The 23,095-nt window shown below is 36.6% G+C and overlaps 1 protein-coding gene across 10 annotated transcripts in view; it reads right to left on the bottom strand.

Moving 5' to 3' along the window:
* The window catches only part of GOLGA4 (golgin A4), a 73,642-nt gene that overhangs the window by 31,049 nt on the left and 19,498 nt on the right, over positions 1-23,095 (bottom strand). For all 10 annotated transcript variants that reach the window (XM_041471675.1, XM_041471676.1, XM_041471677.1 and 7 more), the window contains 11 exons: positions 22,389-22,454; positions 20,992-21,306; positions 18,970-19,017; positions 18,529-18,585; positions 14,870-14,968; positions 14,200-14,338; positions 11,372-11,559; positions 10,327-10,410; positions 9,374-9,521; positions 2,606-2,784; positions 1,456-1,587 (listed from right to left, as the gene is read on the bottom strand). In XM_041471675.1, coding sequence (XP_041327609.1) covers positions 1,456-1,587; positions 2,606-2,784; positions 9,374-9,521; positions 10,327-10,410; positions 11,372-11,559; positions 14,200-14,338; positions 14,870-14,968; positions 18,529-18,585; positions 18,970-19,017; positions 20,992-21,306; positions 22,389-22,454 — 1,455 coding nt within the window. The remainder of the gene's footprint in view (positions 1-1,455; positions 1,588-2,605; positions 2,785-9,373; positions 9,522-10,326; positions 10,411-11,371; positions 11,560-14,199; positions 14,339-14,869; positions 14,969-18,528; positions 18,586-18,969; positions 19,018-20,991; positions 21,307-22,388; positions 22,455-23,095) is intronic.

Genomic DNA, 23,095 nt, shown 5'->3' on the forward strand with positions numbered 1-23,095 from the left:
CCCTACAATAAACACTTCGCCCCAGTGGTGCTATGAGTTCTTAAAAAGAGGTGCGCCCATGCCACAAATTTGGCGGAGTCTATTGGACACTCCCAGAGCCACCAGTGGTCGCAGGCTGAAGCCCAGAGACAACAGGAGGCTGGATAAAGAAAACACAGGAAGAGGGGTGAGTCATAACTATTTTTGGCCAGAGAATTACTCTGTAATTCCAGCACAGGAAAGTGAACTCCACGCCAGTACTATACCAGACCTGTCCTCGTCTGTTAAGAGTTTTAGGATACTGGGCGGTTGGAGGGAATGGCGGGACATGTGGTGAAGACGAAAGCGGGGATTTCCCCCGTGACCGGTGGCCATGGGGGAATCATCGCACCTACCCTGTCCACCGGGAGCCAACAGCACCTCTGCCAGCTATGACTGTAATGACACCAAAGGGGAAAGTGCCACAGCCAAAAGGCTGTCGCTTGCTCCCTGGTTCTGTTTGTTGTTAATGCCCAAGCTGTTGTTGGTTGTTTGTTTTATTATACGTACTAGTAACGAACTGTTATTCCTATTCCCATATCTTTGCCTAAGAGCCCCTTAATTTCATGATTCTAAAAATTCGGAGGGAGGGGGTTTACATTCTCCATTCCAAGGGGGGCTTCTTCTGCCTTCCATAGCAGACACCCATCTTGTAAACCAAGACAGGAATGAAGTCTGTTCTCACTTGATTCCACTGCTAAGATATTTTTAAGCTTGTTTCTTACAATTAAGGAAGTAACCCATGAAACAGGTAGAAAAATTTACTCAGGACAGGGCTGTCAAAGTCTCTCAGTTCTAGTCACTATCCGTCATGGAGGGGCACAAAAACCAATACACTATTTGTAACAGCTATATACAGATTATATATATACAGATATGTTACATATATATCAATATTCAGGCAAAATTACATAATTATCTACAGTGGATTACAGTTCATGAAAAAGTGCAAAGAATTCCAACAATTCTTCCCAGTTTGATCTCTAAGAAAATTATTTTTCTGATGTCAAACACTATGAATAGTTAACCTTGTTCACATAACACAATACAACCAGACATAACTATACAAACACTTTTCAAACAGCCTTATTTTTTGTATTTCTTTTACTCTAGTTCCTTGGCCTGACTGCCAATGATACATAGAAAGATATTAAAAAAGCAAGTCTAAAAAAAAAATCAAAAAATAGTTTCCACAAGATACAGCTGTTACTGAGCACTGACTGTGACAAGTTATCGTTACTCAGTCTGGATCATTGCAGCTGCTTTCTCTTCATCTTGCTGAAGTCTCTGAGCTACTTGACTTTAGGAAAGCACTCCTATCTTTGCGCACCGGAGGACTCTCACTGTGGAACAGTGTCAACTCAAGACTTCTAATCCTCACTTCTAATCAACTCACACTTAGAGAAATGTCTTTTTATGCATTTTAGGTTTACTTACAAGAGCTGCCTTCATCTTCTCCTGAAATACCTTTTCTTGAGCCTGTAATCTCTCATTTAACTCCTGATCTTTGGTAGCCAGTTCTTTTTTATGGATTTTTTCTAGTTCAGCAACTCGTTCCTCTGAAGATTTCTGTGAATCAAAGTCAGAAAAAACTGATTTCAAAATATTAACTAACAAAACACCTTCTATTTTTTCTTAATATGAAAATAGTGCAGACAGACAGAAGAAACTGGAACCATCTCTTTGCTCCCTTTGAATAAGTTATGATCACTTGTAGTGCTTAATATTAAGTCCTGACAGTTCTTACTTTCAAGCTTGAAGTTATCCATCTTCCTTCTCAAGTCTTTCATAGTTGTACTAAAGGAAACACCACAGTTTCTAAAGACTCTTCTTCTAAGGCAAACGTGGTTTTTTCAGTTCAAACAAGATAATACATGGGAAAAGGAACTTTTTTGTAGCCTTCACAGTATTCTTATTTTATGAGCCAGAAAGTCAAGTGGTGACACTCTATGTAGACAGTTACCTACAACCTACATACATGCTTTATTTAAGAATAATGTAAAGCATGTCAGTGGTCCCTTTAAAGCATCAGTGTATTCTCTTACAAAAATTAGTACCATTGTGAATGTCATTACAAGAACTGTAACTTTTGTTCAGTGTTCAAATTTACAGCTTTGCAAGGCATGTGAAGTGTTCCAGCAATTCCTATCTAAATACACCAGATGTAGCAAATTATAGAAACTTTTAACTCATAAACAATATGTCAACAAGTTCTTAAACATTTGCACATACTCAGCTAGGATAATGATCAAAAATTAAAAGTGATTAAAACCCAAGATCCTGGTGGAGATGTGTGAGCTTCCTGCCATTAATGTCTTCTTATCTCTGTTTAAAGTCTCAAGTATACTTCTCATAAACAATTTTATTAAATACTGTGAAGCAAAGAGTAATACTATTTATTTTTACATGCCATTAATGAACTGATTTAAACTGCTGAAGCAAAAACTTCATCCGTTTTTCATTAAGTAAATCTTTAATCACAGAAAATCATTTTTATGGGTTTTATTAACATATAACAGAGTTATAACAGAGTTCTGTCGTACTGATATATTTTACAACAATGGCTTAACTGCAATAAAGTTTTTACCTTCATAATCTCAACCACTTCTTGTTTCGCTCTGGTTAATTCTCGCTGAAGATTTACTCTCTCTTCTTCACTTGCCTTTTCTACTGCTTTAATTTTTTCCTCCATTTCTATTTGCAGTTTTTTCCGGGCTTCCTCTGTCTTTTGGGCAATACTTACAGCCTTCTCAAGCTCTTCAAAAGCTGTGAAGAAAGAAAAATGTATATGATAATTGAGAAATATCTATATATTTTGATAGAAGAATTTCACAAAAAGAGAAGAATGAACTTAGGAAATCATCAAGAATTCATATGCTTATTTACTAGAAAGCAAATAGAACTGACAAATAGATGTGAATTTCTTCCAGTACATCCCATAGCTTCTATTTCTTTGCCTAAAATCACTATAAAATACATAAACCATATTAATGAATGAACTATAACACTCCTCTTCTGCCTATACCTGCTGAGTAAACTTTGAAGAAGTGGAAAACAGCTGCACAAAGAAAGGTAATTCACACTAAAACAAGCAGACAGAAACAAAACAAGAATGACTACTACGCAGATCAGTTATTAGTGGGTCATGAAGAGTTTCTGCTGAATAGAATACCAATAATATCAGGCACTTTATATATCTAAGAGTAATTCCAAACTGCAAAACCCAGAGAATCGTTTCTTTAAACTGTGTTTTAGAGTCCACAGAGATGGCTTTGCTAATTTCATTATCTCACTATTTACATTTAATGTACACTTCTATCAGTGTAGGAGCTGACTGTCTGGCACTTCTAACTTCACAAATAAAATGGAAAAATAAAAAAATTAAAAGTTAAGAATTGCTCCTAGAAAACTTGAATAGTTTCAAAGTAAGTTGTTTCAAAAGAACACTCAAGCTGCAGTGTTGAGATTTATTTACTGTTGCTCAGGATGCACAAATCCACTTGAAATACATTTTAATTTACAAAACAGAAGCAATAATTCCACAGCTTCATCTCATGCTAAGGAGAAGTATTCTAACATGCTTTATTCACTTCACAGATGATAACTTAGATATATTAAAAAAAAAAACAAATAAATTCCAGTATTGTGAGCATGTTTATTTATTCAATACCCCTAAAACTCACTACCACTGATGTCAGAGTCTATACAGAATTACAGAAGACTAGAGTTCAATCATTGTTAGGGAAATCTTTTTTCCTGAATGGATCATGAATGTGGGAAACTGTGGAGGACGGTAAACTGGCTGCGGAAAAGCTTACCACGCACCCCTGGAGAGACAACCCTTAAACAACCTCTGGTCATGGAGGAAAAAAGCCTTCCCCAGAATGCATTGTTGCCATATGTTGATTCTATGTATCCCATTGGCCCTTCCCCTTTGTTCCACCCCTGTACCCTCATCTCATTCATCCTGATCTTCTGCCCCACGCCTTGCTATCCCTATATAAACCCCTGCTCACTCTGACTAAAGGACTTCTTTATCCCTGGAACCCTTCACAGTAGGAGCTCAATAAACACCCTCCGTGCAACCCCATACAAAGACTCTGTCCCTTCCTTCAGCGTCACCCATTGCTGAAATCACCCAAGAGCTGAAATCACTTGGCAAGAGCGAGACGTGCCTGTACACCCAGGATGTCCTCTTAAAGACACTTCTCTGGGAAGGCTGCAGCACTCTACCATCTCCACCCGCCATGACAGAAACCCCCTGCAGCATATTAGAAAAATTCAGTCTCAGAACATCCTACTACTAAGTTAGCACTTAGCAGAACAGAATTTTGGCAAAACACCTCTGTAAAATTCAAAATCACAATGCCAATATCAAAACTGTAATTTATCAGAGCACAAGCCTCTAAAAGAATATTATTCTATTATACCCTGGACTACTTGGACTTTATTTTGCAAGGAAACAGAAAAAAAACCCAAAGTTCTGAAGTGTTATTTAGTATGCTAAGCTTTTTTCCAATAAATTCTGTTCCCAAAAGAAAATCATAATAGACTCTCACATCTCTAGTTTTATTGATTCATCATTAATTAGTAGGCATTCACAGCAGCTATTGCAATCTTTGCTTTTTTTGAAATTATCTTTAATAACATTCAAGCATGTATTTGAGAAGTGAGCAATAATTTCCATTCCACATTCCATTACAACATCAAAAACTGAAGATTTTAACCACAGTCTATACTTTTGAGGCAGCGCTGCAAATATGTTTTCATGTAACTTAATTCCATAAAACTGGATTCACCCAAATTCTGACCTTCTATGGAATTTTCTTGGTTTTTGAGGAAGCCTTTTTCTGACTACTTACAGCAACAATCATGTTTTAAGGCAAAATGAGGCTGTTATTGGCCCTGGCAATACCAAAGCAGACCACTGTATCGACTCTTCCACTTCTGGTTCTGCTTAAATGCTAAAACTATTACAAAAAATTAAGATCACTAGAGATTATTTCAAGCAGAAACAGTCTACAATGTAATATAAGCATGCACAAGGCTTATTATTCCTTATTTTGCACAGTTCTTCACAGCCCTATGAAGGCATTTTGCCACGTGCCATCTACAGGACTCAAGTTCTCCCCCCTTGCGACACCAGGCAGAAATTGATTATGAATACTGCAGAATAATGCAAAACTGTGTTTGGAGAATGGTAATGACTTCCCTGATGCTCCCCTCAGTCCTAACAAAAGCAAGCCAAGCAAAAGTGGCAAAGTCATTCCGTATTACAGCATCATATTTTTTCAAAACCAAACAAAAGCCGAACCAAACAAGCAAACAAAAATATAAAATAAAACAAAACAAAAATCCACCCCACCCTGTGGACCTTTGCCAAGTATAGCTGGAAACTAAAGCCTGCAAGTAGAACATTGAGTTATTTCACTTTTCCATACACAATTTCTGATTCTTGTTCTGAGCATCATATATGCTATTTTCATTTGAGATAATGTTATTTTAATTTTCATTTATTTTCATTTGTATTCTCTTTCCTTCTGCAAAAGGAAAGAGAATACGTTTGCCATAGCCCACAGATCAGCCAAAGAGAAGATCCAGGTTCACAATAGGATTGATTACTGATATGGAAATGCTGAGAAACATGCAGTACAAAAGCTGCATCACCATAATCACAAGCGGGATGCTAATACAAAAAATAGACAAAAGCTGATAGTTAAAAAGCCAAGAGGGTATGAAAGCACAAAGAACCAATACTTCACAAAAACACAGCTGGGTCTCTAAAAGTTAAATTATATGCATCTCAGGCACATTTAGCCCTTAAGCAAAACACAGTATTTTCATTCAAAGTAGTTAATTCTAGTGTAGCTGGACACAATCAAGTTTCAAACCAGCAGAGGGCTAAACTATCATCAAGCAGACAGAATGTGGTTTCTACTATCACTGTTAATCTTTGAGAGATTCTAATTATTTGTATCAAAACATGAAATAAAGTCCATGTTTTTATTTAAATATACCTACTCTGAATGTAGAAAGTAAAGGCACTGCCTCTGCATTCTTCTCCAGCCTGCAGGACTCTGTTCAGGGAAGATCTTTCAACCAAGTACTGGTTGAATGAAGTCTCACAAAGGCACATGAGCAAATCAGAAGTAGAAACAAGCACACCAACAGAGTCTCAGGTTCGTCTTGCAAAACCCCATTCATGTGACAAAGCCAGACAAACTGAAAACTGTGCAGCAGGTAAGTCACAAAAAATTAGTCTGAGCAGAGTTTAAGGAGTACAAGGTTTGCAAATCTTTTTTTGTTATACAACATGTGGTGGACAGTTGACTACTTTACCTACACCACTCCAAAGTACCAGTCTCGGTTCCCTTCACCTTGCCCCTCCCACCCAGAGTAACACTTTGCACTGCAAAGCCTTCTGGTTTCCTCTGCTGGTGCTGCATACCTTTTCTCTTTGCCTAGAGTGCCTCCGGGTGCTAAACATTGTGAAGGAAGCAAACCAGCTTTGTAAACTGGCTGGTAAAGGAGGGATTCACGTTCAATTTCTGAGGGCTGAGAGCAGGTATCAAGTGCAAATTTTGCAAAAAAAAAAAAGGTTGAAATCATTCCTATAGCTAATTTTTGCATCTAGGCAGGATTTTAAATGCACAGTCCAAGCCTTTTTTTTTTCACTGAAGAAAGGTGCAAAGCATATGTTAAATCAAGCTTGCAAAAGAAATGCTGCCTACAAATAAGATTTGCTTTCTAAAGACTTTGTTTGCTCATAGACTATTAGTAAGTCAGTACCTGCATCCTGACAAGTCAGAAAGTACTTACGCTAGGTCATCTCAGGAGGAAAAAACTTAAGTTTAGCTGGAAATTTACAAATACTAAAAAGATCCTTGTTGCAGTAAAAAAAGAAATGTGCTGCAGTTACCTCAAGTAGAAGTGCCCAAGAAGCACAGAATTTACTTTTTAGAAACCAGTTCAAGTACCCAAAGTGTGATGTAAAAAAACCAGTGCCCTTACCCCAGTCCTGTTCATACAAGGCTTGGGAAAGGCATCATGATTCACTTATTGGCATGTGTGGATGCACAAAAACAAGAAGCTCTGAGAGATTTCAACATAATGTACCTCTAACTACAAAAAGAACTTAACTGGGGAGACCAAATTACAGTTTATACTGTTTTGTACACAACAAAAAATAAGCAGACATATCTTTTCATGATTTCATTACACAAAAATGTATTCACATTAAATCAAACACTGGAGCAATTCACTAAAGTCCTGATTTACAAAGAAAAATGCCAGAGATGTAACAGTAGGCAAGATGATATGGAAAACTATACCACTTTTTAGTCTCCAAGCAGCACTACAAAAGTAAATTTCAAGTGTATTATGCTTATCATTATTTTACTATAACATAAATGAAATGAACATTTCTACTTCACTCCATGGTTTCAGTTCTTCACTAAACCATTATATAGAAAAAGATGTCTAGATGCAGTTCTGTGCCACGTGGTCTATGATGACCCTAGCAGAGCAGGGAGGTTGGACCAGATGACACACTGTGGTCCATTCCAACCTTACCAATTCTGTGGTTCTGTGAAAGTCACCTCATATTAACTATCCAAAAACTAGAACTTTAAATGTTGACCTCAAATACATGAAATTGCCCAGTTCATAAAACCATTACAACTCAAAGGCCGAGGCCTAAAAAGCAATTTCAGGCTCTCCTGGTATGCAAGGTAGTTTCTCAAATAATTTAGTTCAACTGTATTGAACCACACCAACACTGTAGATTACAATACTTTTGGAATGCATTAAGCCCAGGATGTAATAGAAAAATCTAATACAGGTCACTATACAATTCCATCTTAAAAACTAATTTTCCAAGGGTTCCAACACACATATGTGCATGCTTAAAATACTATAATATATAAATGTACTCAAAGGTAAACTTGATACTTATGCACTGTAAAATCAACCAAAGTACTTAAAATTTTTGTTTAAAAAAAAGCACATTTAACACACAAATCTTCCCCTCCAAAAGCGTAGTGTACTCAATACAACATTCATTCAAATTAAATTACTTCTCATTACAATAGAAAGTTTTGCAGTTGTCTACAGAATTTCTAACCTGATTTCAGCTTCTGGCCAAACTTGAAGAAATTACTGTATTAATTAGCATGTGTGGATAGTACATTAATAATAATTGTTTCTCCTGCCTCAAGAAACACAACTGCATACAACTGTGATAATAACTTCACATCTACAGAGTATTAAAAGATTCTTCACCTTCTTTTTTTTAATCATGAAGAGCTTCCTAGTCTCCCAGTACCAAACAAAATACAACTTTAGTAGGACTGACTGACTTCTAAAGTATGAATTTTCAGAACTAAAAAGACACATGCAACCTTGAAAGGGTAGGAGAGGAAGGCATCTAATGAAACTGTTTGTTACATTCACAAGACAATGTTCCAGCTGGTTTTCTGCATTACAGCAGAATGATCTATCCAAATTAATCTTTAAAATTGCAAGTTCTAATCTAAATCTATATAGATTTAAAATAAACCACTATGAACTGCATTGTTTGAACTCTTCATTGCTTTTTAGAGAAAGTATGTGTAATATTTTATTCAAAGTAACACCTGGGCTTCTGCCTAAAGAGTGAGCTTCTTTACATGCCCACGAGAACAAATTAAATTAATCTAAGAGAATTCTGATGTAGTATGAAACAATTTCACTGTTTAAAAAACAATGGTTAAACTTCATTTCGTGCAAAACTAGAACTCCAAGCACACATAATGTTACCTGATTTCCATAAAAAGCAAACTACATCATATAACAATTACATAAATGCTCCACTGTTACAAGCCTGAGGCAAAAGGAATCATCACTGCCATTTCACTTAAATCAGAAACATTTCCATTAAAATAATTGAAAGAAAATGCTTACTATGGTTATAACACTTTTACTCCTTCACAAACTCTTATACACTCACTGCTACGTTTTCTATGTGAATTCCTGGTGACATTATAATGACAATTTATAGGTAGTTGCAAGTTTTTTTTCTTAAGTTAGACCAGAAGAAGAGTCCATCAATTTTTCCCATACAAACAAGGAAGTACAGTTGCCTTTCAGAAGTTTCTTTCCTAAATCCAGTTTTATTGGCAACAGTCAAAAGCATCCCTAAACTCTGCTGTCCATAAGTGCAGATAATGACAGTAGTAGTGAAGATACCATAGGTGATGTGTAGAACAGAAAAAAGAGCATCTCTTAATATCCATTCCAAAAACAACTGTAGAAAAAGACCACACTGAAGCTTTCTGATGTACAAATGTGAAAGCAAATAATCTAGGTATATTCTTACCAGCTTTTTCAGATTTTTCTTTCTGCTCTTTTAATTCCTCGCCTTTTGTAGTTATTTGTTTGATTCGAGCATGCAGTTGGGCTACCTCCTCCTCCTTCATTTCCAATGTTTCATGCATTTGCCGCTTTGTCTCTGCAATTACCATGCCCTATGGAAAAAATCCTTGTGATAAAAAGCTAGCAAATAAATAAGACATATACGTGAAACAATTTCAAGCCAGGGCACAATCCTTGCCAGGAATAAACTGTAGTCTCTTATTATGAGACCAGAGATCATAGGATTTTTCTATGTCAGAACACAGAAAATGCTTGCAAAAAGAAGATAAGAATAGGGACTATTTTTAAGAGTATCCAAATTTATCTAGTGTTGAAAAGAACTCCAGCAAACACGGGCCATCCAAAAGCTTCCTCCTTCTAGCACAGACACGTTCCTTTGAAACACGTATTCTGTAAACAAACCCAAACTAAAAGCATTGTAGAGTCCATACTTCTCCTTCGAAAATACACCATACAATATTAGTCATGTTGCTTATGACACCACCAGAAGTTACTCCAGGTACCAAGACTGTGATTAAAAAACTTTTAAGGAGTGAAAACCTGAGAAACTCCTTATTGTCTGTCGAAAGCACAATTACTTTACTGGTTATTTTAAAATTAATTTAATTGCATCTCATCTTCATTTGTGTTTGGGGTTTCTTTGTTTGTTTTAGAATTGGCATCAAGGATGTATTTAGCACATTTGCTTCATCCTATATAACATCACATTGCAGTATTAAGTATAATTTAACAGACATATCTTATGGTATATATACAATAAAATTCTTAAGTAGCATAAATTACTTGTTTATTAAAACATAGATGAAACCATCAGACCACTAAAACCAACTTCTAATACCAAGAGCTAGATATTTTATGTTTTAAACAATCTTCATCAAAACCTACAGCTTTGTTTACCTTGTCTTGTTCTAGCTGTTCAATCAAATTCTTTGCATCACGTAGCTGTGTAATCAGTTTAGTCTTCTCAGCCATGTGAAGGTCCTAAAAAAAGATCCCAATCACAAGCTGGTTGATAAACAGCTTAGCTTTGGCTCTGACCCTGCACTATGCATTGGAGGAAGAACACAGAACACAATAAAGGGAAACTGAAGTGGGCAGTTTTAAATTACTTTTACGTCTTCCAGAGGTAGGCTGCCTTTATGGCTTCTGTAATAATTCAGAGATCTGAAGGCTTTGTTAGAGCTTCCACACATGGAGGTCTGAGTTGGTAAAGTAAAACAAGAAATATGTCTAAGATTTCTGCTCTATTCTCTGCACCTTGGTTTACAAGAGGATCTCAGCAATGCAATATCAATGATTTGTTACTAGCCGTGTTCTAGAAAATGTCATTCAAACACTCAAGTCTTTCAGAGCTTTTTCAAACCAGTCTAGGGATGAAGACAGAGACAGGAATCTGATCTTGTAACTAAAGTTAAGTACAGCTATACTTAGCACATATTCAGATTTCATTACTATTAGCCACCTTACTTACACTCCACACTCAGCATTAATGGCCTTAAAAGGAAAATTGTGCAAAGTATTAATTTATTAGCTTTGGGATTGCACTTATGTTCACTATATTGTGATCACCACTGTCCTGCCTTCATTTTCTTTCTCTTAATTTACATAATTAATGCCTCATTCCCTATGTCTTAAAGGTTTAGCTCTGCTCCACTTTTCTCACTTTACCTTCTGTCTTCTGTGCTAAAACAGTATTTTTCTCACCCCAATTTCCCACAACTACTTATTTCTAATATCATTCTGATTACTTATACAGTAAGTTTTCATACCGTACTTCACCACTCTTGAGTGTATTCATTCCAGGTGCGTTTTGAACCTTTATCTCCAAAAAAGTACAGGGACAGTTTGTTTCATGGTCTGCCCTATCAATAAATTTCGGAAATACTGAAGGTTCTTACTGTATTTTCATGGTTACCCATAAAGCTAAGAGAATTTTCCATACCTTCATTTTTTCCAGCTCCTGAAGCCTCTCTTCCAGCTGTTCTTGAAGTGCCTCTTTCTCGTTGGTTAATTGGGCACAGCACTCCTTATGTGACCGAATAGTCTCCTTACAACGTTGCAGCAAGTTCTCTTGGCGCTTCACCCTCTGATTAAGAGTTTCCAGTGTTTTAACAGAATCTTCATTACTCTCTATAAGACAACATACCAACATTACCATATGCATGACATTTTCAAAATGCAGATCTGCATTCATTATTCACAATGCAGTGGACTCATAGGTCTCTAAAGAAAGTTGTGTGAAGTCTGCAAAACTTCCAAGTTTCTCCTGTAAGTGCCAGAAATGTTCTACACGTACACAGAGTAGTTAAGAGTATTTAACACCAAGTTAGCTTACAAAACCCCAGTTACCTTTTCGGCTTCAAAATGAACCTATTAATCAACCAGGTTTTTTACGTAATTAAAAAATCATCATGATTTATAAACCTGCCTGCTGCTACTAACAGAATATGCACAAGTAGGAAAAAATGTTATGCAAAGAAAATCACAACTCTCAAGTGCCATGGACACAGATTCTTGCTTTCCCAAAGCTGGGTATGACATTAGTTCTAAAATACCCAGGTTGGCAATATTACATTCAGCAGGATAAAGGTTATACTTAGTGTCTTTCTGAGTAGCACTCATAGAATCATAGACTGGTTTTGGTTGGAAGGGATCTTAAAGATCATCTAGTTCCAACCTCTGCCATAGGCCGGAACACCTCACAGAACAAGTGGCTCAGAGCTCCATCCAGCCTGGCCTTTAACACTTCAAAGGATGGGGCAGCCACAACTTCTCTGGGCAACCTGTTCCAGTGCCTCACCACCCTCACAGTAAAGACTTTTTTCTAACATCTACAATTTAAACCTACTCCTTCTCAGTTTGAATCACTGTATAACTAGCACATTTGGTAGTATTTTACTGTGTGCTTCTGCTCTGATGCTCTGGAGGTTGCAAGAGTATTTGGCATTGTACTGGATTTGCACGGCCAAGCTTCAGTAGTTGAAGGGGAACTACAGGGGTGGCTTCTGCAAGAAACTGCCAGAAAGCTGCCAGAAGCTTTCTTCATGCCTGGCAGAGCCAATACCCAGCAAAACCCCAAAGACAGATGTGCTGCTGGTCAAGGATGGGCAAATTAGAAATGGTGGTAATGCCTCTGTGATAAAAAAATTAAGAAGAAAGAAGAAAAAAGTTATTGCGCAGTTGTAATTGCAGCCAAAGAAAAGCAGAGTGAGAACATGTGAGGGGAACAACTCTGCAGACATGAAGATCCATGGAGAAGGAAGAGGAGGAGGTGCTCCAGGCACTGGAGCTAGGATTCGCCTGCTGCCTGTAGTGCAGACCACGGTGAAACAGCTGATGCAGAGATCCCATGGGGGAGTCCATGCCAGAGCAAGTGGATGCCCAAGAGGAGACTGTGACCCTGTGGGAGGCCCATGGGAGAGAGAAGCCCACTCTGGAGTAGCCTGTCCTTCAAGAACTGCACCCTGTGGTAGAGTGACCCACGCTGCAGCAGTTCGTGGAGGACTGTGGGATGGGCTCACATTATAGCAGCTCGCAGGGAGTTGCTGCCCATGAGATGGACTCATGCTGGAGAAGTTCTTGTAGAACTGTCTCCTGTGGGAGGGACCCCACAGTGGAGCAGGAGAAACACTCCTCTGTGAGTTATAACTGAGCTCAGTTATTCCTGAGCTGTGGAAGAGACCGCAGGTGATGAACTGACCATAAACCCCCATTCCCTGCCCCTCTGGGGAAAGAGGTAGAGCTGGGAAGGGTGGGGCGGGCAGAAGGTGTTTTTAAGGTTTTATTTTACTTCTCATTATCCTGCTCTGATTTTATTAGTAATAAATTCACTTTGTATCTATAATTCGAGCCTGTTTTGGCAATGACAGTATTTAGGCCTCTCCCAGGCCTTATCCCAACTCATGAATACTTCTTTAAATTTTCTCTCCTCTGTCCAGCTGTGGAGGAAGCAAGAGGGCCACTTTGGTGGATGCGTGGCACACTACAGTCCAGAGGCAGACTCACGCACAGAAAACATTTTGAATCGCAATTTTTCATTATTGACTAAGCAGTACAAAAACCATGGCACTAGATAAGAACATCTCTCACCTAACACTTCCTATCATCCCTGCATATAAAAACTATAGCGGATGCTGAACAAATATAATTTCAAGATGTACGTTTACCTCTGTTCTTAACCCTACCTTTTATGAAGGGTACCAATGAAAGACATTTTTATTATGTATCAGCATTATAATGTCCCTTGCTCAGTAATCAAATACATGCAACACTGAGAATCCCACTAATTTAAACAACCTCCAGACCTGAGGAACACTCAGATTATTCAATAGCAGGAATATAAAAATTGATCTTTGTTTTTACTTTTTTTTCTGATAAAACAAGAAAAAAAACCCCAAACCCACAAGAAGAAGACAGAGATTGGCAACTAAACTGGTCTCTCAACTCCAGGGATATGTCCTCACTTATTGGGGACAGAATCTCTTAATTGTATTAAGTTGAGATAGTAAGAACACCTACCAACAAAGCAATAATTACAATGTTATTATCAGTATTGACAAAGGAAAGACATACCAGATCTGAATTCTTACGAAAATTTAGTTTCTTAAAAGGGTTATCCTGTCCTCTAGCTGCCAGATGGTTTTCAAAACAATTGTCTTCTTCTAGAAAATATATCCTTACTATGATATGGTCAGCCCTAAATATTGTTATTCCATCATAAATAACAACAGGTTTATTCCCCAAAATGTAATGTCTCTTGAAAAAGCATACCATTGCTTCCTGGTTCCACAATATTTTCTGCACTGACTTCTTCTGCTGGACTTTGAACTTGTGGTTCTGTTTGGACATTTTGATCAGGTAATTCAGTGCCTATCTGACCATTCTGTAATCTCTGTTTCAGCAACGACACCTAAACAAAATGTTATTTTTGTTAAAAAAAATCCAAGGATTCAAAGCAGATAATTTTTTAATCTGCAAAACTAAAAAGAGTTAAATTAATTTTGATATTAGCAAGTAGAAAAAGGAAAAATCTGTCTGAAATTTTTTACCACTTTTTAAAAGTCAGAATTATGCTTCCAATTAAAAAAAGTAAAATGACTATGAGAAGAGAAACAAAGACCAATTAAGCAAAATACATGAATTTTGCAAAAGCAATCTTAGGTCAGATATCTGCTAATGTTGATACCTGGATAACAAAAACATCACAAAGGTATTTAAATGCAAATCAGCCAATCTTATTTAACATTAGTAAGATTTTTACAAAGGTATCCTCTACCACAAAGACACACTTAATTTCCAGAAAATCCTAAATTCCCAAGACACTTTTCACCTTCAAAGCAATTATAATAAAACATGGATATGCATCATAGGAAGTATATAGCTAAAAGGAAAAGGTAAGAAGAACAGTTTTAAACAACATCTGCTGGGTAAATTATCTTACCTGAGTTTGCAGGACATTAATAAGTTGATCCTTTTCTTCTAAGGAAGCATCAAATTCCTCTTGGAGATGTTTCTTAGCTTGTTGATCCATCTGTAGTTCCTGATAATACAAACACATCTCAAATGAATGTGAACTCGATGAATGTGAACTCTAAAGACTTATGAAAATATTATGAATTAGCATCTAAAATATCTCTTTCATAGTTGTAATCCCAAAATACAACCATGAAGTGTATATTTTTTTTACTATACAACCTTCCACACAATATAGTAAGAACATCCAATTATAATACCAGGATTAAAACAGCAAGAGTCTAGATCTGATGGAAAATTATCAAGGATTCTTTTTCCTAAATATAAGTTTGTATAGGGTTCATTTCAAGCCTGCTCCTGAAAAACCATCTTCCATGCACATGTCTCCTGGAAGTTGAAGACTGCACTTTGGACGATTCTTCATTTTGCCACCAGACTAAGCCAACAAAAAGAGAATAAATGTAAAATTCATTATGTTCATTCAATATGCCACCATTCTAAAATGACAAATGCCATGTATAAGAGAAGAAAGTTGGTCTTTTTATTCCACAAATGTGTCTCAAATGAGAAAGGCAGAGAATGCCAAATAATTTAAGTATGTGGCTTTACTTGATACTTATATGCATTTGTTTGGCTGAACACTTTGAGAAGCTTGTAGATATTGCCTAAATTCTTTAGTAATATCTACAGAGTCTTATATTTCCTGAAGGAGGTTTTTTTTTTCAATTACTTCCTATGCTGTTAAGGTTTAAACATTTAAATTTCTTTAAATAATTATCATTCTAACAGAAAATAAATGTACCTAAATTAATTCACATCTAACTGCTTATTCAGAGAACCAGAACCACATCATGCATGCACTGCAAATATTTTCAGAAACTTTTAAATCTTTTTTATTTATATATTTATTTCATCCATAGATATCTTCCCCATGATTTACTCCAGGAAAAGAATGCTTCTATGACTATTATTCTGCAAAGATCACTTGTATAAAAGCAATCACCACCCATAAACGTGAGTTCCATTAGCCAGGCAAAGACAGAGGATGACAGAAAGAGAAAGAAAGGATGAAAAAACAAATGAGACAAAACAGAGCACTGGATGCTTCCTGCACTGCTTTCCTCCAACTCTAAATCTTGTTTTTATGCTGTCTTGCTGTCTATCCCTTACCTCCAACAGTGAATGCCCTGCCACAGATGAGGCTGACACCGGCTTTGAAAACCACAGCTGTATGAGCTGAGCCTGCCCTGCCATGCACAGGCACAACAGTGAGGGAAAGCATCACTGAAAAAAACATTACTCTCTTTCCAACTATATCCACTTCTCAACACTGCATTGCCTCATATTCTCAGCAATTGCTGATCACACTTCTGCCCTGTGCTTCTGACCTTTAGAAGCAATTTCTTTCAAATGAAGCAAAGCAGGCCAATGTGAGAACAAGTGTCAAAGAGATTTATTGAAATCAACACAGAAGTGGTCCTCTTTGGATCTCAGAGTCCCTTCTGATCCTTTTCTGTGAAGGAGAACACTGAAGATTGCTTTAACTGGTTTTGAGGAATTACTCCTAACAGGAGTAAATTAAGTTAAGGAAACCACATTTATTTCTAGGGACTGTGTCACACTGTTATTTTAGCCTCAAAGGAAGATTCGTTTCCTCATACATGGCCCTCTTAGAAGAAACTTGCCTGATTCAACATATTTATGGGGAAAATGGATTGTATGATGAGGAAAAAGATTATTATAATTATTTTCTGATAACAAATTACATCAATGAATGAACTACTTTGGACCATGTTAGCTTCCACAATGGAAACTTACCATTTTATTTGTAATTTTTCCTTCGTTGTCTGTTTTACCTAATGCTGCAAGACCTGGGCTTCCAAAAGATCAGAAAAATACTTTTTGAAGTGTATCAATTAATGAAAGAGAATTTCAGTGTTAGATTTGAAGGAATCTTTAAATTTACAAGATTGGTAAGAATGAAATTAAATTTTACACAATATATGCATATACAAATGTATATTTATAACACAGAAATATATGTGTAACTTACCTATATATATATGAACCAGAAAGACTGTGACAGAAGTATAAAAAAAATAAAGAGCACATGGTCCAATTCTATCATATGCCAAAGATTTAACTCTGTTCCACATTTGCCTTCCTGATTTCAACAAGTAGCAATAAACTGGAAAACCAATCCTACAAGAGCATGCAGATATGGACCTAACACAGAAAAAGCCTTTTCATTTGACCTTGTAGTGACCTGGAAAAGATACAACCTTGGCAAGCCAATTCAGACAGTAAAGCAATGGTTTTTTCCCTCACATGCACTGACAGCTTAGCTTAGGACATTGTGACAGTCTGGACACAGGCTATAGCTCAGACGAACACAGTACTCCCAGCACTGACCCACTGTTCTCAGCTGCTGGGGCAGAAACAGCACAGATGTGAACCAAAATGCTATCCCACCAGCACACATAATTCACAGCATGCTCACTCTCCAAATCACTGAAGAGTCCCCAGCAATTTACCAGTTACCTCCCTTGAAATGAATGGCTGCCTGACTAGTCACAGGGATAGGTCCTTATGGGTGAGCTTGAGCCTTGAGTACACACATGGCCAGAGGCTCACAGTCACCATCCCTCATTATGAAGTGGACAGGCCTTGGTCCCTGTCTGTGGGTAAAACACCCATTCTGCCTTCAGGCAAAGGTGGAACCTCACCACAGTCTAATGGCTCCTGCAACCTCCATGCCAGCTGCTGCTCAGCATTGCACATGGCAGAAGCAGGTGTGCAGTCATAAGACAAAACCTGTGACTTTGGGCTAAATGGTACCCAGCTCTCCAACAATGCAAGAGCACAGACAGAGGCTCTTGCACATCCATCTCCAAATGTGGTGTTGCACTAGCTCCTGAGGCAATAAAATGGCTTCAGCTTCACATTGTGCTTCATCAGGGTTTGACAATATGGTGTTTTTGATTTTGCCCTTTTAATCTGTTCTGCCCTGTCATCTATATGTGTTTTTTAAGTCAATTGTGTTTACTATTAATACCAAATACACTAGAGCTTCTCCTTTTAATTTCATATAACCTAAGGAGGCAAATCATAACACAACCTATTTGATTTTATGATTGAAACCAAACTATACTAAAATCCATAAAATAATGTAAGTATTACAACTGAGATAAAGAAGAATTTTTTTTAAATTATCCTATTTTTTTTTGATAGTCATTGAAATCCTTACAAAAATGTGCCTATTACTTGTGTTCGCCTGAAACAGTATACGTCATTAATAGAAGAGCAACAGATTGCACAGGGACATCTATGGCTGGGCCCAACAATACTGCAAGAACCACACACACTTCTACCTATTTCACAATGAACAAGAGAAGTAGTTCAATTCCTGATGGGCTGCTCTGTCTTAAGAGTATAGCAATAACCTGCTGAATGGGAAACAAGCCAGTCAAGTAACCCCATATAAACAACAAAAACAACAAAAAAGCTGTAAAAAACCCTTCTCTGTAATAAAAAATATTTTGTGAACAAAAAAGTCAAAAGCTAAATAGAAAAAGATCCTTTGTAGGTGTGATATAACATAAACATGCAATCAGTAAAGGAATTTACCTCTCTCAGTTCTCCAATTCTGCGAAGTGCTTTATCCTGGCTTTGACTCAGAATGCTCTTAAGAAAAAAGGAAGAATAAAGATCGAGTGTATTAAATGTAATTTTTAAATGGATAAATAAATTTAAAAAATTCACAAATGTAATTATTTGTTTCTCTTTCAAGTCACACTTGACATATAAGTATTGTCATAAACTACCAACTCTGAGTTGGCAGTCTATCAATCTATCACCTGAAGTCAGCTGATGCAACAAAAAAGGCTGGAGTACAATACTTCACAGTTATTTGGACAAATTAATTTTACCTTGGCTTCCTTAGAAATCCCAGCTAAGAAACCATCATCTGTTACATATAACACACTGAAAATTAAATCTGTATTGTCACTACACATTTTAAGATTGAAAAAAGGATACAGGTAAGAGAGCATGAAAAGTAATGCTTACCTGTAGCTTCTTCTTTTCCCGCTGGATAACTTGATAAGCAGACACTAGCTAAAATAAATAAATCGGATATAAAGATGATAATACGTCTGCATATAGCCATCAAAATAATCTCCTTAGCTGTATCACTACCTGCATTTTCAAACTCTTTGCTCCACTTCAGAACTTTGTTTCAATATAAATGTACTTAAATTTTCTTGAAGTTTTCCTTATGTATCTATAAAATATCTCCAATGTGTTAAAAAATACAAGCCTACATGACAAAACAATGATGCTCCTCAGCTTTCATACACACTTTTCCCTTCCCTGAGACAACACACCACATACCATCCTTCAACAAAGGGGGTCAAACCCAACAGTATCAGAAAGTTACATCTCAGATAGCTACCCCACAGAAGTGACCACTTGTAAGAGTACATGTCCCAGGGAGATTAAGCAAAAATAATTTTACAAAAAGTGTGCACTAAAAAATACATTTCTAAATTTAACAAAAAAAGGTGCACTGTTCTCATCCCATATGCTTTGCATACATCCAGCAAAGACAGATTCAAAGTAGACAGTATTTCATTTCTCACTGTAAGCTGACAAAAGTAGTAACTTAAATATTTGATTACAACTGCCAAGTAGCATTATGTTGAAGTAGCATAATGGCATTTGGAATTAGAACACTGTTTTCAAATTGAAGAAAAATTTAAGAAAAACGAATCTAGAACACTGAAACCAGAAAGTCAAAATATATATTCAAATTCTAATTTAAAATGAACTAAACATTTTCAGAATTCAAAATTACTTCTAGTTTCAAAGTGATATTTATTTTGCCCTCATAAGAAAATCAAAACTGCTATGGGTGGTTTCCTTTACCATATTTTTGAGATGCTAACTGTGCATCCTACTTCAAGAGGGAAAAAATATTTCTGCCTTAATTACTCATTATATATTGCAACAAGTTTCTTCCAAGCCCCAGCAAAACAATTATTTTCAATTGAACTGAAGAAATGCACAAAACCGGGAAAAAAAGCCAAGCCTTTCAGACACAGAAAGTTAGGGTTTGGTGGACAGATTACACTAATAAAAAAAATCCCAAACGACCAAAAAAAGCACTAAAACGAACTGAAGAATTTTCATTTTAGCAACTACTATTTACATAAACTTCAAAAAAATACTTATTACTCTAGCTGGAAGTGAAGGAAAAATTACTGTGAGAACTGCTCTTTCAGGCATATGCTGAATACTGCAGTCACTGTATACATATTTTAGATTCCAGGAATTTTGACAAAAGTCTGCACAGGAATTTTTGTATTTGAGGGCAGCAAACATTAAAAGAACTGTAAAAAACAGTACAAACATCCAGTTTTAAATACACTTAACAAAACAATTAAGAAACGCAAACAAAACCCAAAACTAATTAAAAAACTCAATACCAAAACTCCACCAAAAGTTTGACAGCTTCAGTAACTTGGAAAATGAGTAGTGAAACTACTTATATACTTGGTTTTCACTATAATATACAAAAAAATAAGATGTTTGAATTAATTCCTCCCAGGGAATATCTAGAAATTATGAAGAATAGAACTTGTTTCTTGAAAACAAAATGCTTGCCTATTGCATATGGCTAGAATATACACTGTGCATTTCAAGAACAAGTTGGAAAAAAAATAAATTTGCTGTCATGGGAGTACAAGTCATGCTCATCTCTGTAGTGAACTTCACCCCCTGCTAGACGGTTTCAGTTGAAATCTTAATAGGCCTGCTCTGTGTGAGTAACCATTAATTAACCTCTACTTCTGGCATCAGGAAATTATTTACAAACAATAGAAGAAAAAGATTTCCATGTTTTATTACCAGAAAAACATTTAACCTCTTTAGGTCAAAAATAACTAGATTTAGAATAATTTAATTCCGTGTTAGTTGTAAATTGAAACATTTGCTCCAAACAGGAAAACAAAAAGATTGTCCACTGCTGCAGTATCTGTTAGCCTAATCTCTTTCCCCTTTCTGCAGAGCTAAACCAGTCACATTGCCTACCTCTGAGTATTTTCCCCTATAGTTGCCTAAACTGCGCTCCATTCTACGCAGACGCTGCAGCAACTGCTCTTTGCTGAAGGTGTCCATATTTCCCAGAGGCTCTTCAGTTTCACTTTCAATGTCAGAAGGTGAATCAAAGGTGGGACTAAGGGCTTCCAAGTCTAGGCGATTCAGTGAGTCTCTTGAAGAACTGCGGACTAGGGACTCTTTAGAAGGAGAGCGAAATAGGGTCTCTTTTACTGGGCTTCGAAACAAAGACTCCACGGAGGGAACTCGAAGTTGAAGCCTCTGGGCAAAAGACTGACTGTCACTTTGCTGCAAAATTGAAAGAGAGTAATTATTTCTGCACTGCTTTTAGGCAGACAGACACACTAAAGTCTAGGAAAGAGACATGACCCGTGCAAAGAAACTACTGTTGTCTAAGACATGCATGACACCAAATAGCTGCTACTCCCTTAAAAGAATCACCTACTTGTGCAGAAAAATCAAGCATGCAACTACCAGATGTGCACAATTTCAGACAGTAACTAAGTCTAATAAACTACAGCTCTGATTTAAACTTTTAGGAGAATACATTTCTGTGTAATCCCTCTAAAAAGTGAGGAATGTGTAACTAATATAAATGGTTATTTATTGTCTCAAACTTGAAAAATATAACTGACTCACTTCTTAATGTATTACACAGAAGACTGTATTTATCTCAAAGACATAGATACTTTCCTATGACAAAGAGAACAAATTAATGGTAGAAATCCTTCTATGATAGCTCTAGCAAGCCATCTTGAACAGTCCTTTTCTTATTTTTATTTTAAATGACTTTACATTTTTTGCATAAAACAAAATTATTGATTTATGCAGCTATAGTACTTACTTCATTCTATACCAAAAGATTCTGTGCTGTGGTATAACCTTTACTTGCTGGCACTACAGAAGTAATGTGAAAGCATTGCTGCACAATGTTCCCTCTACAACCAGAAGCCACTGCTAATTCCACTTCAGTAAGCTAAATGTTTCCCTAAGACATATTAAAAAAATTACCTACATCTTTATTACTAATGACATAATTTTCAACCTATCAGTTCTTTTCCTTCAGCCTTCCAAACATGCAATAAGCCCTCTACTTTTGAAAGTGAGTTTAATGCTGTACAACAAGATGCATATCAACGTTGGCAGTCTGCTAACCAGTCAGTCCTTACAAAAGAAAAGCTGCACACATCAGTAACAATACTTAATACCAGCAAATGTGATTACACACAAACAAATATCTGACCATCCTGACAGGCAACTACTTATCCCTACTTCAGCATGAAGAGAAATACTGGACACTTAAACCAATGTAACACAAAGACAACACAGCAGTGAAGGAGGAAACAAACCCCCCCATGCCCTCCACATACCTGTGGAGAAACAGGTTCACTTCCATTGTTTTCTGTGGATCCAGGAAGTGGTTGTTTATTCAAGTTCTACAGGAAGTAAAAACAACCGTTAGAAGAAACAGAGTACAAGGACTGTAATTCAGTGATTCTTAGAAATCGCATCTATGCTTTTTTATTTGCCTCTGTTTTTAGTACCTTCTTTAGAAAGCTTATTAAGATGCCTTCATGCAAACAAGCTAGCTTGTTAAATTCAAAACAAATTGCTGCAATATGCAGAACTACAAAGCAGCTATGTGTGCATGGATTAGTATGAGACATCTGCAAATACGGGCATCTCCAATTAAGTAAGTCATAATGATTATTTATATAACACTTATGGACAAATCAAAGACACACCAAAAAGACAAAATTATAGCAGGAAAAGTCTAATTGATTACTAGTATTTATAGCCAATATGAATAAGAGTTGGCTATAACACCATCTTTCTCTGTTTCAGTGCATTGGGGGGGGGCAGAAACTACCTGGAAAAGAAGTGCTGGTAATAAACTGTTTATAACTCCAACAAGCATGTTAAGAAAATTAGACTTTCAGAAAATATATCTTTAACAAAACTTCTGCATTCCCAAGGAATGGAAAACAAAACACACACACACATATTAAAAAACTTCATCCAAAACAACAAAACCAATACAACAAAAAACAATGGTCTGGAGTTGGTTGGTTTGTTT

This window comes from Pyrgilauda ruficollis, unplaced genomic scaffold (assembly GCF_017590135.1).
Source record: "Pyrgilauda ruficollis isolate IOZ18807 unplaced genomic scaffold, ASM1759013v1 scaffold272, whole genome shotgun sequence".
NCBI classification, from domain to species: domain Eukaryota; kingdom Metazoa; phylum Chordata; class Aves; order Passeriformes; family Passeridae; genus Pyrgilauda; species Pyrgilauda ruficollis.